Source organism: Entelurus aequoreus, linkage group LG07, assembly GCF_033978785.1.
Source record: "Entelurus aequoreus isolate RoL-2023_Sb linkage group LG07, RoL_Eaeq_v1.1, whole genome shotgun sequence".
In the NCBI taxonomy this organism is placed as follows: domain Eukaryota; kingdom Metazoa; phylum Chordata; class Actinopteri; order Syngnathiformes; family Syngnathidae; genus Entelurus; species Entelurus aequoreus.
In genome coordinates, this window is record NC_084737.1 from 54,161,274 (window position 1) to 54,179,658 (window position 18,385).

Below are 18,385 nucleotides of genomic sequence, written 5' to 3' on the forward strand. Positions count from 1 at the left end.
CCATTTTTATAGTCTTTGGTATGACTCGGCTGGGATTTGAACTCCAACCTACCGATCTCAGGGCGGACACTCTAACCACTAGGCCACTGATAATACATCCATCCATCCATTTTCCACTGCTTGTCTCTGTGCTGGAGCCTATCCTAGCGGCATTCGGGCGGAAGGTGGGGTACACCCTGGACAAGTCGCCACCTTATTATAATCCATTTCAATTGTTTGTTATTTCTGGAGGACCAGGCGGAAGATGCAAAGTTGGGATGAGTAATATTTTGTGGTAAGGTGAACCATGTGATTTATTGAGACAAAGATTATTTATGTATTTAATATTTGTATGTTTACTACGGTACATTATTTATTTATTATTTATCTGTTCACTGTTCTGTTACAGAGAACAAGGAAATTGGATCAAATTGATATGGAACAAAAAGGGGTAGGATTAAATAAGCTCTGCTTCTTCCTACTACTTTTCGGAAGTGCTGTAATGAAACGACTGGAACTGTGTGATGCAAAACATTGTATTGTATGCATGTTCGAAATAAACTGAAACTGAACTGAAACTGTGATAACATGTCCACCACTTGATGGCTTTAGTCTTACAATAAACAGTTTGAGCAAATAGTGTCCATTCCTTTTCTTACTAATTTGTCATTGTGTTGTTTGCTATTATGATATCTATGAATGTTGTAGTATTACAAAATATTATTTGTAAAATGTGAGTACATTAATGTTTAGTAAGTTAGTTCAGTTCAATTGAACATGTCATCATTAATTTACAATACAAAAATCCTGCTTGTGGAAACATAAAACACAAATGGACCACAGGAACCTTTTACAAACCCTGTTTCCATATGAGTTGGGAAATTGTGTTAGATGTAAATATAAACGGAATACAATGATTTGCAAATCATTTTCAACACATATTCAGATATGTGATGTTCAAACTGATAAACATTTTTTTTTTTGCAAATAATCATTAACTTTAGAATTTGATGCCAGCAACACGTGACAAAGAAGTTGGCAAAGGTGGCAATAAATACTGATAAAGTTGAGGAATGCTCATCAAACACTTATTTGGAACATCCCACAGGTGTGCAGGCTAATTGGGAACAGGTGGGTGCCATGATTGGGTATGAAAAAAAGCTTCCCAAAAAATGCTCAGTCTTTCACAAGAAAAGATGGGGCGAGGTACACCCCTTTGTCCACAACTGCGTGAACAAATAGTCAAACAGTTTAAGAACAACGTCTCTCAAAGTGCAATTGCAAGAAATTTAGGGATTTCAACATCTACGGTCCATAATATCATCAAAAGGTTCAGAGAATCTGGAGAAATCACTCCACGTAAGCGGCATGGCCGGAAACCAACATTGAATGACCGTGACCTTCGATCCCTCAGACGGCACTGTATCAAAAACCGACATCAATCTCTAAAGGATATCACCACATGGACTCAGGAATACTTCAGAAAACTACTGTCACTAAATACAGTTCGTCGCTACATCTGTAAGTGCAAGTTAAAGCTCTACTATGCAAAGCTTTTTTTTTTTGATTGATTGAGACTTTTATTAGTAGGTTGCACAGTGAAGTACATATTCCGTACAATTGACCAGTAAATGGTAACACCCGAATAAGTTTTTCAACTTGTTTAAGTCGGGGTCCACTTAAATTGATTCATGATACAGATATATACTACAAAAGCCATTTATCAACAACATCCGAACAATGCCGGCTTCTCTGGGCCCGAGATCATCTAAGATGGACTCATGCAAAGTGGAAAAGTGTTCTGTGGTCTGATGAGTCCACATTTCAAATTGTTTTTGGAAATATTCGACATTGTGTCCTCCGGACCAAAGGGGAAGCGAACCACCCAGACTGTTATCGACGCAAAGTTGAAAAGCCAGCATCTGTGATGGTATGGGGGTGCATTAGTGCCCAAGGCATGGGTAACTTACACATCTGTGAAGGCACCATCAATGCTGAAAGGTACATACAGGTTTTGGAACAACATATGCTGCCATCTAAGCGCCGTCTTTTTCATGGACGCCCCTGCTTATTTCAGCAAGACAATGCCAAGCCACATTCAGCACGTGTTACAACAGCGTGGCTTCGTAAAAAAAGAGTGCGGGTACTTTCCTGGCCCGCCTGCAGTCCAGACCTGTCTCCCATCAAAAATGTGTGGCGCATTATGAAGCGTAAAATACGACAGCGGAGACCCCGACTGCTGAACGACTGAAGCTCTACATAAAACAAGAATGGGAACGAATTCCACTTTCAAAGCTTCAACAATTAGTTTCCTCAGTTCCCAATCGTTTATTGAGTGTTGTTAAAAGAAAAGGTGATGTAACACAGTGGTGAACATGCCCTTTCCCAACTACTTTGGCACGTATTGCAGCCATGAAATTCTGAGTTAATTATTATTTGCAAAAAAAAAAAAAGTTTATGAGTTTGAACATCAAATATCTTGTCTTTGTAGTGCATTCAATTGAATATGGGTTGAAAAGGATTTGCAAATCATTGTATTCCGTTTATATTTACATCTAACACAATTTCCCAACTCATATGGAAACGGGGTTTGTAGTACCAGGGACTATATTTACCAAGAAATACAATTGCTTGGACATTATTAGAAAATGGGCTTTTGTTTCTCTGTGGTGAATTGTGAGGTAATGAAGTACTTACGGCTGCGGACATCTGGCATGCTCTGAGTGTCATCATCACGTCCACCTGGCGTAAGAAACCCTTTATTAGCATGGAAGTTATAGTTAAAGTACCAATGATTGTCACACACACACTAAGTGTGATGAAATTAACCTTTGCATTTGACCCATACCCTTGTTCACCCCTTGGGAGGTGAGGGGAGCAGTGAGCAGCAGTGGTGGCCGCGCCCGGGAATAATTTTGGTAATTTAACCCCCAATTCCAACTCTTGATGCTCAGTGCCATGGGTCACACTTTTATAGTCTTTGGTATGACTCAGCCGGGGTTTGAACTCACGACCTACCGATCTCAGGGCGGACATTCCAACCACAAGGCCACTGAGCAGGTAGCTGTTAGCATGTGATATTTGCAACACAATCACTTTAACATTTTTTGCAATTTGTGTGTTTTTTAGTGTACTAATTATATATTTGACACATGTACATTGTACAATACGGTTATTGTATTGCATAGACAATGTAAAACAAGCTGATTTTCATCTTCTGTTTCTGAGCAAAGGCAAAGTGACAGCAGCTTAAAAAAAATAAATTGGAAACATCTGCTTGATTGAAGAGTGAATAAATAATGACAATCACCTTCTCCGTTCAGCCTTTTGTAAAGTGATCTCATCACCTTGGCGCTGCCGAAGCGCTTAAAGCGATTACGGACGTTGTCGTGGTACCACCCCAGGGTGCCGATCTTCAGGACTCTGGAGGAGAGAAGACGCTGATGAAGCCCGCACAGTGAATGCAGATTGTGCCAGGAAGGTGGGCGTGGCTCACCTGGTCATGCGGCAGTTGTCGCACACCCAGCCGTGCTCCTTCTTGTTGTAGCGGCTACATGACTTGCAGATGAACGAGCGGCAGTCCAGGCACTGACGCTTGCTGTTGACTAGGAACTTAAAGGGCTGCAGGCAGCGAATGCACAACGAGTCGGCCAGTTGGTTCTGGGAGCCCAGCAGCTCTCGTTTTGTGTCCTCCTTGTCAATGGAGTCCTTCAGCTTCCTGTGGAACACCAGCATTTTGTCAGAATACTCCTATATTTCAGGTCTATAGCACTTTACAACACAAATCCATTCTTTTTAACAGTTTCTCGAAGTTGTAAGGATGCGGACGGACAGGAGGAGACGCTTCCAGAGGTGAGCAGCAGAGTATGAAGTTGAGAAATATTAGTCCTCTTTTCCCCGGACATGTCCTCTTTTGCGGGACTGTCCGGGCGGGGTTACTTAAATGCCTCAAATGTCCGGCATTTTGAGTCAGTGTTGCGTGTATTTTCAATGTACGTCCAGGGTTAAGAAGGGGTTAAAAACAAAACAAATTGTGAAGGTGTGCACAGCAGCAGCATTCGTGAGGGAGGGGCAGAGACAGAGAGAGCGAGAGAGCGAGGGAGTGGATTGATTGACATACTTGCCAACCCTCCCGACTTTTTCCCGGGAGACTCCCGAATTTCAGTGCCCCTCCCGAAAATCTCCCGGGGCAACCATTCTCCCGATTTCCACCAAGACAACAATATTGGGGGCGTGCCTTAAAGGCACTGCCTTTGCGTGCCGTAAAGGCACTGCCTTCGCGTGCCGGCCCAGTCACGTAATATCTACGGCTTTTCACACGCTCAAGCGAATGCAATGCATACTTGGTCAACAGCCATACAGGTCACACTGAGGGTAGCCGTGTAAACAACTTTAACACTGTTACAAATATGCGCCACACTGTGAACCCACACCAAACAAGAATGACAAACACATTTCGGGAGAACATCCGCACCGTAACACAACATAAACACAACAGAACTAATACCCAGAACCCCTTGCAGCACTAACTCTTCCAGGACGCTACAATATAGTATGTATGTATGCCCTGGCACACCATTATCATCATTTCATGACCGAAGCAAAACACTTTTTACACTTTTATACTGAAATAAATACACCTACAACTTATTAAATAAAAACATAGAAAAAACTACCAGCAGCGGTAAAGTTTAGATCCATGAAGGAAAGAAGAAAGTGAATGAATGTTTATAACTGAATACATTTACTTATGTATACAAATTTGTCTTCTGCTGTCAACAGAGGAGAAAAAATGCATTTTTAAATAAACACATTATTTATAAAGCAATTTCAAGTATCATTGGCAAATTTTCACCTAGTCCCGGCCTTGGTGTGCTGCCCGCCTTGGCACGCATATATGTGTCCTCTTTTTGGGATTTCAGAATATGGTCAGCCTGGAAATATGCATGATTTTGGAAGAAGAACCGCAGGAAGATGCGTCATAATCCACTCTGGAGTCGATGAATGCATGACTAAAGAATTCAGCAGTGGACAAAGGGAGGATGGAGGGAGATGGACATATTCCTGTTATGGCTTGACAGGTTATTGTTTAAGGCGGGGGTCAGCAAGTGTAGCACTAGTGACTCCCTAGAGCATTTTTTAAAAAGGATTGAAAATGGAAAAAGATGCGGGAAAAATATATATTTTTTGTTTTAGTATGTTTTTTGTTTGAGGACAAACATGGCACAAACTTTCCCAATTGTTAGAAAGCCCACTGTTTAATATGTTTGTGTGTATGCTTCACTGATGAGAGTATTTGGTGAACATTGTTTTGTCCTACTAATTTCGGCGGTTATTGAACCCACCATAGTGTGGACTGTGATGCAACAGTTTGTTTACATGTAAAATCTTCCACTCCTTCTTTGTCTCCTTTTGTCCACCAAAAGTTTTATGCTGTGCGTGAATGCACAAAGGTGAGCTTTGTTGATGTTATTGACTTGTTGGAGTGCTAATCAGACATATTTGGTCAGTGCATGACTGCAAACTAATCAATGCTAACATGCTATTTGGCTAGCTGTATGTACATATTGCATCATTATGCCTTATTTTTAGGTATATTTGAGCTCATCTAATATCCTTTACTTTTGTCCCCTTTGTATATAATTTAGATGTGCATGTCTTGCTTGCCAAAGATTGTAATAAATCTATTAAAAGAAGACAGCCTGGCGTTTCCTTTAACTTGGACACACACATCTATACCTTTGGCCATTAAAAGCCAGTAATTTCCAGGAGTTATCTCACCTTATGAGTAGCCTCTGATTTACTAATGGTTTCTAATGTTGTAAAAATGTGTAAAATAAATGTAAAATTTCAACATTTCTGTCAACGAAGATTTGCTTCAGCCTGCGACACATAGTCATTTTGATAGTAGGCTATTATAGCTAATATAGACACTTACGTCATGTGTTGCCTTCATTATAACACTTATATAAGACTTTTAAAGTAATTTTGATAGTAGGCTATTATAGCTAATATAGACATTGGATGGTCTTCTGCTGGCCCCACTATGGACTGGACTCTCACCGTTATGTGGATCCACTAGGAACTGTACTTAGAGGGGGGGTTACCCACATATGCGATCCTCCCCAAGGTTTCTCATAGTCATTCACATGGACGTCCCTTGTGTGGGCTCTGTGCCGAGGATGTCGTTGTGGCTTGTGCAGCCCTTTGAGACTTTTGTGATTTAGGGCTATATAAATATACATTGATTGATTGATTTATTTATATATATATATATATATATATATATATATATATATATATATATATATATATATATATATATATATATATATATATATATATATATATATACATATATATATATATATATATATATATATATATATATATATATATATATATATATATATATATATATATATATATATGATAACAATATAATATACATCCATAAACGTGGATGCATATGCAAAAGTGCAATATATTTATCTGTACAGTAATCTATTTATTTATATCTGCACCTTATTGCTTTTTTATCCTGCACTACCATGAGCTAATGCAACGAAATTCCGTTCTTATCTGTACTGTAAAGTTCAAATTTGAAAAAGGAAGTGTAAGTCTAAGTCTAACTGCCTTACCCAATGCTTAACCAAAATACAAGATATCCAAAATCAGATAGTTTGTATTCATCCATCGTCTTCTCTCTCCCCCTCCCAGGAGACAGGACATTCCCCACCCCTCCCCCCTCTCACTTCCAAAAGCTTTAAAGTTCTGAAAGTGTGTTTTTGACTTTCTCTTACTCTTTCTCACTCACTCACTCTTTTGCTCTTGTCCTCCTTTCCATTGCAGCATAAAACCTTTCTCCTTTGTAATCTGATGTTTTTTGAGTGCTCAAATAAATACTTAGTTTCCTCTGGATATTTATTTATTTAATTGGAAAATTCCAAAACAGTGTTTGATAATGTGACATGTGTTCATGTCACATGACAAATGTGACTTGTCGTCCCGGAAGACATTCTGGTGTCCATTTCTACCCCTGTTTAGGGTTGAGGTGAGCGGTAGACATTTTACATCCTGTACTGGTTATCAGCCACTCACAGGACACAGATATACAAACATCACATTCACACCTACAAAGCTCTCTAAAATACATCCAAAAACCGCCAATTTACATGCTGTGACCGTCATATCGACCAAACTATATTGTTATTGTAAGAGCTAACTAATAGGAACTACTTTTGATCTTAGCGCCGCTTTCGATACCGTCGATCATAATATTTTATTAGAGCGTATCAAAACACGTATTGGTATGTCAGACTTAGCCTTGTCTTGGTTTAACTCTTATCTTACTGACAGGATGCAGTGCGTCTCCCATAACAATGTGACCTCGGACTATGTCAAGGTAACGTGCGGAGTTCCCCAGGGTTCGGTTCTTGACCCTGCACTCTTTAGTATTTACATGCTGCCGCTAGGTGACATCATACGCAAGTACGGTGTTAGCTTTCACTGTTATGCTGATGACACTCAACTCTACATGCCCCTAAAGCTGACCAACACGCCGGATTGTAGTCAGCTGGAGGCGTGTCTTAATGAAATTAAACAATGGATGTCCGCTAACTTTTTGCAACTCAACGCTAAGAAAACGGAAATGCTGATTATCGGTCCTGCTAGACACCGACATCTATTTAATAATACCACCTTAACATTTGACAACCAAACAATTACACAAGGCGACTCGGTAAAGAATCTGGGTATTATCTTCGACCCAACTCTCTCGTTTGAGTCACACATTAAGAGTGTTACTAAAACGGCCTTCTTTCATCTCCGTAATATCGCTAAAATTCGCTCCATCTTGTCCACTAGCGACGCTGAGACCATTATTCATGCGTTCGTTACGTCTCGTCTCGATTACTGTAACGTATTATTTTCGGGTCTCCCTATGTCTAGCATTAAAAGATTACAGTTGGTACAAAACGCGGCTGCAAGACTTTTGACAAAAACAAGAAAGTTTGATCATATTACGCCTATACTGGCTCACCTGCACTGGCTTCCTGTGCACTTAAGATGCGACTTTAAGGTTTTACTACTTACGTATAAAATACTACACGGTTTAGCTCCAGCCTATCTCGCCGATTGTATTGTACCATATGTCCCGACAAGAAATCTGCGTTCAAAGAACTCCGGCTTATTAGTGATTCCCAGAGCCAAAAAAAAGTCTGCGGGCTGTAGAGCGTTTTCTATTCGGGCTCCAGTACTCTGGAATGCCCTCCCGGTAACAGTTAGAGATGCTACCTCAGTAGAAGCATTTAAGTCCCATCTTAAAACTCATTTGTATAATCTAGCCTTTAAATAGACCCCCCTTTTTTAGACCAGTTGATCTGCCGTTTCTTTTCTTCTCTCCTCTTCTCCCCTGTCCATTGCGAGGGGGAGTTGCATAGGTCCGGTGGCCATGGATGAAGTGCTGGCTGTCCAGAGTCGGGACCCCGGGTGGACCACTAGCCTGTGCATCGGTTGGGGACATCTCTGCGCTGCTGACCCGTCTCCGCTCGGGATGGTTTCCTGCTGGCCCCACTATGGACTGGACTCTCGCTGATGTGTTGGATCCACTGTGGACTGGACTTTCACAATAATATGTCAGACCCACTCGACATCCATTGCTTTCGGTCTCCCCTAGAGGGGGGGGGGTTACCCACATATGCGGTCCTCTCCAAGGTTTCTCATAGTCATTCACCGACGTCCCACTGGGGTGAGTTTTTCCTTGCCCGTATGTGGGCTCTGTACCGAGGATGTAGTTGTGGCTTGTGCAGCCCTTTGAGACACTTGTGATTTAGGGCTATATAAATAAACATTGATTGATTGATTGACTTTTAGTAACACAGCCCCTTGGCCACAGAGATACTCACACTGCACGTCCGACCACTACCGAGAGGTAAACTTGGTACTGAGCTGCTGCTGCGTACTTGCCTCTGAGTTTGGAGATTATACAAGATTATAAATCATACTGTCTTGTATAGTAGAAAGTTGTTGCCATATGCTGAGAAGTTGATCGAATGTGAAATTCAATTCAGACCTGAAGACAGGAAGACGTGGTATTTTTAGGGTTAAAAAATGGACTCGTCACGTTTTTGAGTATGCGTTCCATATTGGTTGTCAAATACGCACTTTATCTTGTGTTAATATTACCGTGAGAAAAAAATAGTCTGTAAAATATCAATAAATTCCATTGACTACAGCTTTGACACCAGTTGCCGCAGGCCTGTCAAACCCACTGCAGTTCGACTATTTATTAGACTTGCTAGTAGAGATGTCCGATAATGGCTTTTTTGCCGATATTCCGATATTGTCCAACTCTTAATTACCGATTCCGATATCAACCGATACCGATATATACAATTGTTTAATTAACACATTATTATGCCTAATTTTGTTGTGATGCCCCGCTGGATGCATTAAACAATGTAACAAGGTTTTCCAAAAATAAATCAACTGAAGTTATGGAAAAAAATGCCAACATGGCACTGCCATATTTATTATTGAAGTCACAAAGTGCATTATTTTTTTTAACATGCCTCAAAACAGCAGCTTGGAATTTGGGACATGCTCTCCCTGAGAGAGCATGGGGAGGGTGAGGTGGAGATGGGCGGGGTTTGGGGGGGCGGTGTTGAGGTGGGGGCGGGGGAGTATTGGGGGTGTATATTGTAGCGTCCTGGATTAGTTAGTGCTGCAGTATTTGTTCTGTTGTGTTTATGTTGTGTTACGGTTCGTATGTTCTCCCGAAACGTGTTTGTCATTCTTGTTTGGTGTGGGTTCACAGTGTGGCGCATATTTGTAACAGTGTTAAAGTTGTTCATAAAGCCGCCCTCAGTGTGACCTGTATGGCTGTTGACCAAGTATGCATTGCATTCACTTGTGTGTGTGAGAAGCCGTAGATATTTTGTGACTAGGCCGGCACGCAAAGGCAGTGCCTTTAAGGTTTATTGGTGCTTTGTACTTCTCCCTAGGTCCGTGTACACAGCAGCGTTTTAAAAAGTTATACATTTTACTTTTTGAAACCGATACCGATAATTTTGAAACCGATACCGATAATTTCCGATTTTAAAGCATTTATCGGCCGATAATATCGGCAGTCCGATATTATCGGACATCTTTACTTGTTAGCGCACTTTTTTTCGAAGCATCATTTAGCAACTTTACTTATGTTGTTATAATAATGATGTTGTGTCCTCAGAACACTAGTTATGTATCTAACTTGTTAAACATAAACACTACACTTTAAGATATTGACACTACAGGGGTCACCTACGGTTAGCTGGTGATTCAGTAACTCACTAAAGAGTCAAGTGATATTTTCTGCAACTCCTAATAGTTAAATAAGTGTTGAATTCTGACATTATGCTAATATTTAATGACAAATGATCACAATATAGCATGACGACCATGGCCGCAGTATATCTAATTTAAATGTAGCCAGTCATATAAATAAAAGACAAAAATCTAACCTTTTACAAAGTACAGTAGTTCTCATACCGATGAAACTTGAAGACACCTTCTCTACCATGAAGCTGCACACTAAAATTGAACTCTTAAGCAGAAGATTTGTCTGTTTAATTTGTATTCTTTTAAGTTAAGCAGGAAATATCTCTATCTAGAAAAACAATATTTAGGTGGGGGGTTGACCATTTTGAAAATAAATGGAAAGTGCCACTCTACATAGCAACTGACGCTGTGGTCAAAGATGGAATTGCCACAAAACACATTTTAAGATATTCAACAATCTACTACCATCTGACAGCTAAAGTGGATAGTACGGGCATCAAAATCATCACAATAATACTGAGACATGAGAGAGAGAAGGGATTGATTTTTCCGACATTTCCTGAAGTTTTCATTTAAATCTATCCAATCTGCTGTTAGACAGACAAACAAAACCTGGCAAAAACAAAACCTCATTGGTCTACGTCCTACAAGGCAAAATTGCCGCCTTCATCTGGAAAGTTTCCAAGACGGCCCATAAAGACGGTCAGAAGTTGTCATGTTTTAATTCACATTTTTTTCCAATAACAACTTGTGGTCTAAATTGATTTGGTATCCATGTTTTCAGTAGGAAATGCGCCAGGTGGCAGTGCGGCCCAAAAAAAAGTTTGGTGACACTGCACTGCAGGGAACACAGGTAATATGAGAAGCTACTTGATAAACCGTCACCCGGAAAATAAATTTGATGCCAACGAGGCCAAGCATCAAATTGTGAGGTATTTACATTATTAAACGTCAAATTGTCAGGTAACTTTTTGTGAGAATAATTTTTCAAAGTGATATAAGATGTCCACTACAAAGGACACTGTTTTTCTGTAGTAAAAGTTGAAAGACACTAACATGACCATTATTGGTTTACATTTGTTTTACTGGAGGTTTATATTGTCAGTTTAAAGACACTTAAAGGCCTACTGAAACCCACTACTACGACCACGCAGTCTGATAGTTTATATATCAATGATGAAATCGTAACATTGCAACACATGCCAATACGGCCGGGTTAACTTATAAAGTGCAATTTTAAATTTCCCGCTAAACTTCCGGTTGAAAACGTCTATGTATGATGACGTATGCGCGTGACGTCAATCGTTGAAACGGAAGTATTCGGACACATTGTATCCAATACAAAAAGCTCGGTTTTCATCGCAAAATTCCACAGTATTCTGGACATCTGTGTTGGTGAATCTTTTGCAATTTGTTTAATGAACAATGAAGACTGCAAAGAAGAAAGCTTTAGGTGGGATCGGTGTATTAGCGGCTGGCTGCAGCAACACAACCAGGAGGACTTTGACTTGGATAGCAGACGCGCTATCCGACGCTAGCCGCCGACCGCATTGATGATCGGGTGAAGTCCTTCGTCGCGACGTCGATCGCTAGAACGCAGGTGAGCACGGGTGTTGATGAGCAGATGAGGGCTGGATGGCGTAGGTGGATAGTTAATGTTTTTAGCATAGCTCTGTGAGGTCCTGTTGCTAAGTTAGCTTCAATGGCGTCGTTAGCAACAGCATTGTTAAGCTTCGCCAGGCTGGAAAGCATTAACCGTGTAGTTACATGTCCATGGTTTAATAGTATTGTTGATTTTCTGTCTATCCTTCCAGTCAGGGGTTTATTTCTTTTGTTTCTATATGCAGTTAAGCCCGATGCTATCACGTTAGCTCCGTAGCTAAAGTGCTTCGTCGATGTATTGTCGTGGAGATAAAAGTCACTGTGAATGTCCATTTCGCGTTCTCGACTCTCATTTTCAAGAGGATATAGTATCCGAGGTGGTTTAAAATACAAATCCGTGATCCACAATAGAAAAAGGAGAGAGTGTGGAATCCAATGAGCCAGCTTGTACCTAAGTTACGGTCAGAGCGAAAAAAAGATGTGTCCTGCACTGCACTCTAGTCCTTCACTCTGACGTTCCTCATCCACAAATCTTTCATCCTGGCTCAAATTAATGGGGTAATCGTCGCTTTCTCGGTCCAAATCGCTCTCGCTGCTGGTGTAAACAATAGGGAAATGTGAGGAGCCTTTCAACCTGTGACGTCACGCTACTTTCGGTACAGGCAAGGCTTTTTTTATCAGCGACCAAAAGTTGCAAACTTTATTGTCGATGTTCTCTACTAAATCCTTTCAGCAAAAATATGGCAATATCGCGAAATGATCAAGTATGACACATATAATGAATCTGCTATCCCCGTTTAAATTTAAAAAATTCATTTCAGTAGGCCTTTAATTGAAACTATATTTAAATAAATAAATAATCATATATATATATATATATATATATATATATATATATATATATATATATATATATATATATATATATATATATATATATATATATATATATATGTATATATATATATATATATATATATATATATATATATACATATATATATATATATATATATATATATATACATATATATATATATATATACATATATATATGTTGTAGTAATAATATCATTTTCATTATTTGTGTGTTCAATTACAGTAGTTGTGTTTATCCTAAACATTCTTGCCACTTCATTTTACACACTATACATTTTTAAGTCCTTTACGGCTTAATACCGTAATATAATTGTACCGTGAGATTTTCGTCAAGTTTCATGTGTCAGGTAAACCGCGATGAACGGGGTAGTGTCAATCTCCTTCCTACCATATTTTATTTTGTTCATTTTGTTATTTTGCACAAAAGCATTGAATACTGAATAATTATTTTCCCATGTATTTGTACTAGGCCTGCACATCTAATCAAATTCTGGTTGAAGTCAAATAGTTAAAAAATACAGTATGTGTGTGTAGACTGTCAGTCATTGGGTCATATGATCCAAAAAGATTTACATTCAGCCTTTGCAGATAGTATAAAACTCCTTTCACATAAGTAAAAAAGGCAAAATAATCAGGTCGACCAGACCCACAAGGTATCCCCTATTTATTTATTTGTTTCAGAGAGTTGGCAGCCTTTACTGAGGAGGGATGATTATGCTGAATTTACCCACTGAAGGTAGAGTACAAATCGAGTGCTGAAAGTCGGCATCCGAGTCAGAGTGTACATTGTAAGTCACTGTTGTATTATGTTCGTATTAGCTTCTGGCTTCTAAAACTTGTAGCCCATGTATTCAGGCTCAAAGAGATAAGGTTCTGGATCATCGTCCGTCCCAAAGTAGTCGTTGTTAGCTTTCACAAAGTCTGCCGTGATTAGTAGAGGTTGTTATTGTAGATGTAAAATAAATGTGCCCAGTAAAGAAGTTAATGTAAGGCTTAAAATGACTAAAATACTTGAATATTACATGTCATCATGAATATGTATGTAACTACATTACATACACACTTACATGGTGTATATAAAACGTTGTTGGAGGTTTTTAGAGGGATTTTTTAGGCAAAATAAGTCAATCCCCATTACCAGCAGTTGTTTACTGTTTAGAATGCACAGAAAAGAGACATGTGTTCGAGACTCACATAGGGATTGTGGATGATGGCCAAAATTTCAACAAAGTGCAGTTCATCTTTAAGTGCTGGGCTGCACTAAGAATTGACAGGCCGTGGCTTTTCGCTCACTAGCTTGACTTAATGCACTTACATTGCAAAAGTTTCCAATCCCCCCCACCACCCGCCAGCACCACCACCACACCCCACTTGGATTATTTCAGTCCTGTATTGCTTTTATAAATTACATTATTGATAATGTAATTTGACAAATTTTATGTCAAAGAGATGTTGGTCTGATGAGACAATAATGTTGATTTTGTGTGCAAAATATCTGCAAACCTTTGACAATAATCTTTCTAGACCTGCAAGAAAACTAATCCTTGACTCATTCTCAATGCATTCTAACAGTTGATTTTTATTTGGTGTGGGTTTATTATGTGCCTACATTTTGGGATCACCCCACTGAACAAGAGGGTTCCTTCCCTCCACCTTCGGGTTGGGAAAAGGGTCCCGACTGTCATACACCAAACAGCAGTTTTGAGTACCAACTTTCTTGGGAGTCTTTCACAGGGGTACTGGAGAGTACTCCCACTAGTGACTCCATAGGTCCACTGCGAGACTTGAACAGGGGCGTGATTGGGAGGAACAGCCTCCCCAATCCAAACCTATTCGGTGTTATTTATTCGACTTCTGTTCTAATCACAGTTTGGCCATAACAAACATCATGTTTGAACATAAGGATATCCATAAGTGCACCTGGCACCAGGACACCCTAGGCCGCAGGTCTATGATCAGCGTTGTAGTCATATCAACAGATCTGACAGATCTTTGCACAGGCGGGTGAAGAGAAAAGTTTAGCTATTAACTGACCACCACCTGGAGATAATCCAAAACTATGGCAGAGCACATGGTTCACCAAAAACATGGCTTACACCGAGCATACCCGATGCTAGCATGGATTGCTGACATGTGACTGACTGCATGCACTGAAACATCACGAGTGGCGATGCCGGCTGCACTGATTATTTCACATTTACTAAAGCAGCCAGCCAGTCTCTGCCAAGCGTGCTCATGCTAACCCAAGAGCCAGTATCAGCTCCCCGGCTTCCCAAAGTCCAGCTCACACCAGTACCGGCAGCCGGCTGCTCAAGACTCCGTCTCCAAGTCCTGTTGCTAAGCCACGCCAGCTCAAGGCTTTAATGCCACCCATTCCTGTTCCACGTCGGTGCTTTGGAGGAACTGCAACGACCCTCCTCCAAGCCTCCCTCCCTCTATTCCCGCTCCAGGTGACCCTGCCGGTCTACAGCTCATTGCTCCGGCCAGGGAGGACATCTGGAAGCCGCCTCTTAAGTGGGTGTGGAGTACTGCTACTCAGTGCCTACATTTTGGGGTCGCCGCCCACCTCTATCTAAGCTGGGTCATTGCTCGCTGCTCTTCCTGCTCATCTGCCCATGACGTTGTCGCCTGCTCTTTCAGTGAGTCTGTCCATAGAGTCCGTCTTCGCCCGCTGCAGAAGTAACCACCTGTTGCTCGCCTTCTTCACCTGCTACAGAATCTCCCATCTGGCGCTCGCCTTTCTCGACGGTCGTAGATGTGGTCATTCCACAAGCGCCCTCTGCGCCATGCCCAGGACCTGTGCAGAGATCTCCGCTCCTGCTAGAAAAGCCATGCTGTCCGTGTACATACGCCTCCTCATCAGGCATAGAAATGGCCATTGCATGGATTGCCTCTGCAACAACAGCAGCAACGCCCAAGACCTGGGCGTGGACCTCCACTGCTGCTGGAGCGTTAATCCCCATGCTTAGGTCGTAGGTTTCAAAACTCTAAACTCAGCTAAACAGTTCATCTCATCCCCAAAACTGTTTCATAATAAACTGTTTCATACATTCACTTAGACCTCAATGGGAGGTTTATGTAAAAAAATAATTGAATAATTTAGATAATTCAAATGTGTAATATTTGTCCGGATTAGTGCATCAACTGTTCACTGCTGCCCAATGACATTTCTTCTCTGCATGTACTTTTTTGCCAGGTTCAATACTGTTTGGGATTACGTACAGTACTCTTTTTATTTATTGTTATCATCAATGATTTTATAGAATTTTGTAAAGATTTAAAAATGTGGCTGAAGCACAAATCCCTTAGCATTCGGTTTTGATTATGTTTTTGACCGTTTTGCACAAACGAATGTATCATTGGAAAAGTATTATATTTTGTCGGTGCTGAAGTACCAACTAAGAAAAGACTACTTGAATTTTGGTGACAAAAAATGCATTTTGTGTGAAAGCAATGAAAAGGTTGGTCCACATGGACATCTTGCTTTGCAGACTGTGTTGCTGTAAAAGTTTTGAACATGTGACTTCTGTTCATCTAATGCTTGTTAACACTTAGACTTAGACTTAGACAAACTTTATTGATCCACAAGGGAAATTGTTCCACACAGTAGCTCAGTTACAAAGGATGGTACGAGTAAGGATGGGAAGGATAATGCAGGTATAAAGTAGACTAAAAATGTACCATAGTAGCAATAGAAAATATAACATATATGTAATATTTACATATTATATATACGGTATATAATATCTAGTGATATATTATATTATTATGTTATATTATATTTGTATATAATATATACAATATTAAACAAATCCCAATTACCATGTACAATATTACAGTATATGTAACAGAAAAACACATGAAAAATTAAAATATAAATCGCTCATTTTCTTAATCACTTGACAGCACTCAGCATAACGTGCATATTTTCATTATAATCTGCACTTACAGAAATATTTGTGTTAATGATAATCACATTTCTTTCCTGAAAATGCAATCATGCTTGAGATGATAATATTTGTAATTTACTTTTGATAATGAAATCAAGCTTGTTTATCATCCAGAGTGACATTTTCCAACTTGCATTATCTGCTGTGCAATTGGGTGTGTGCGTGTGCGTGTGTGTGGTTGTGTGTTGGGCCCTAATGGCTATATTAGTGTGCAGTGAAGACACAAGCGTCTTTGTGTTGGCTCCGTGTGACTGCAGTCATGACGGAGTCCAGTTTTCACGCTTGCATTCCTTGACTGGTCATATTGGAACAACAACTCACATGACTCTTTTCTAGAGACCTGCAACACCTTTCATGTTTTTACAAAGACCTGAGCAAAACTTTATATAATATTTCACGCCAGGAAGTAGACCTACCCTAGTCGATCTTCTTCGTTCTTGCGCAGGTTAAAGTCTCGTTGAATCACGTCCCACACATGTTTGGCTTCTTCGTCCGTCAAACGAGTCAAATCCAGTTTCCGCTCCATAATGACTCCTCTCTGAGCAGGCAAGAAGCAAGTCAGTGGGGGAGCAACAATACCCTTTATTATAGTTTTATTACTAAATAGATGTCAACAATAATACAAAATCAAATTGATTTAAAATGTTGGAAGTAATTGTAAAACTTTGACATCTTTCAAAAGAAAATAGCCCCAGTAGAAAACAATAACAAGTATATAATATATGAAAATTCAACTTTATAGCGTATTTACATATCATTAATCATCTATATCCTTACTTATCAAATGAACACTTAACAAACATTTGATCCAAAAAAGGATCTTTGTTATTTAAAAAGTTGATTTTGTGATGACATGAAAAATAATCCAAAAGTAACAAAGGTCAACATAGTATTATTATACTTTTTTATTCAAAGTTAAATAGAATAAGTTTGTTGTGTAAAAAAAAAAAAAAAAAGGGAAGAGAAAACTCACCTCTGTGTTACTGCTGGAAGACTCAGGATTGAAGTGAGAATATCAGCTGCTCGCTGGTTCACATGCTACTGACATCATCACCATCACTCACAATAAATACTTTGTTTGCTGTCAAGATCAGGTATTACCACCGCCCTCTAAAAAGGAAATAAACATTCATTTTAAGACTGTCTGGTAGAATACAGTAATAAGTACAGTATTTGATTCTTGTTTTTGTTTTTTTGTGTACCCTTACGAGACATGTTCTGGTACATTTGCTTTAAGAGAGACAATTAACTATCATTAAATAGTTTATGATTTAATAAGTATTTGATTCCATTTAGTGCTGTCAAATGATTGTTTTAATCAAATTAATCACACTTGAAATTTGATTATGTCTGATTAATCACAGCTAATTACTTGCTTGCATAATTTAAATTAACTTTTCAAAAATATATATATATATTTTAACACAAATGCAATGTTTTTGTACTTTTTTTATGTTTTACTTGAATATTTCTGTCATGTACAGCGATCACAACATAAAATAGTTTATTTAAAATGTATATATATATTTTAACACAAATGCAATGTTTTTGTACTTTTTTTATGTTTTACTTGAATATTTCTGGCATGTACAGCGATCACAACATTAAATAGTTTATTATTTAAAAAACAAACAAATATTTTAACACAAATGCAA

The 18,385-nt window shown here is 39.3% G+C and overlaps 1 protein-coding gene across 1 annotated transcript in view; it reads right to left on the reverse strand.

Annotated features, from left to right (window-relative positions):
- Positions 1-17,724, reverse strand: part of mlpha (melanophilin a) — a 64,936-nt gene extending 47,212 nt beyond the window's left edge. Inside the window, exons 1-5 of the mRNA XM_062054705.1 lie at positions 17,704-17,724; positions 17,147-17,268; positions 3,476-3,697; positions 3,290-3,402; positions 2,677-2,721 (exon numbers count right to left, since the gene is read on the reverse strand). Coding sequence (XP_061910689.1) covers positions 2,677-2,721; positions 3,290-3,402; positions 3,476-3,697; positions 17,147-17,256 — 490 coding nt within the window. The 5' untranslated portion in view covers positions 17,257-17,268; positions 17,704-17,724. The remainder of the gene's footprint in view (positions 1-2,676; positions 2,722-3,289; positions 3,403-3,475; positions 3,698-17,146; positions 17,269-17,703) is intronic.
- Between the last annotated feature and the right edge of the window lie 661 nt (positions 17,725-18,385).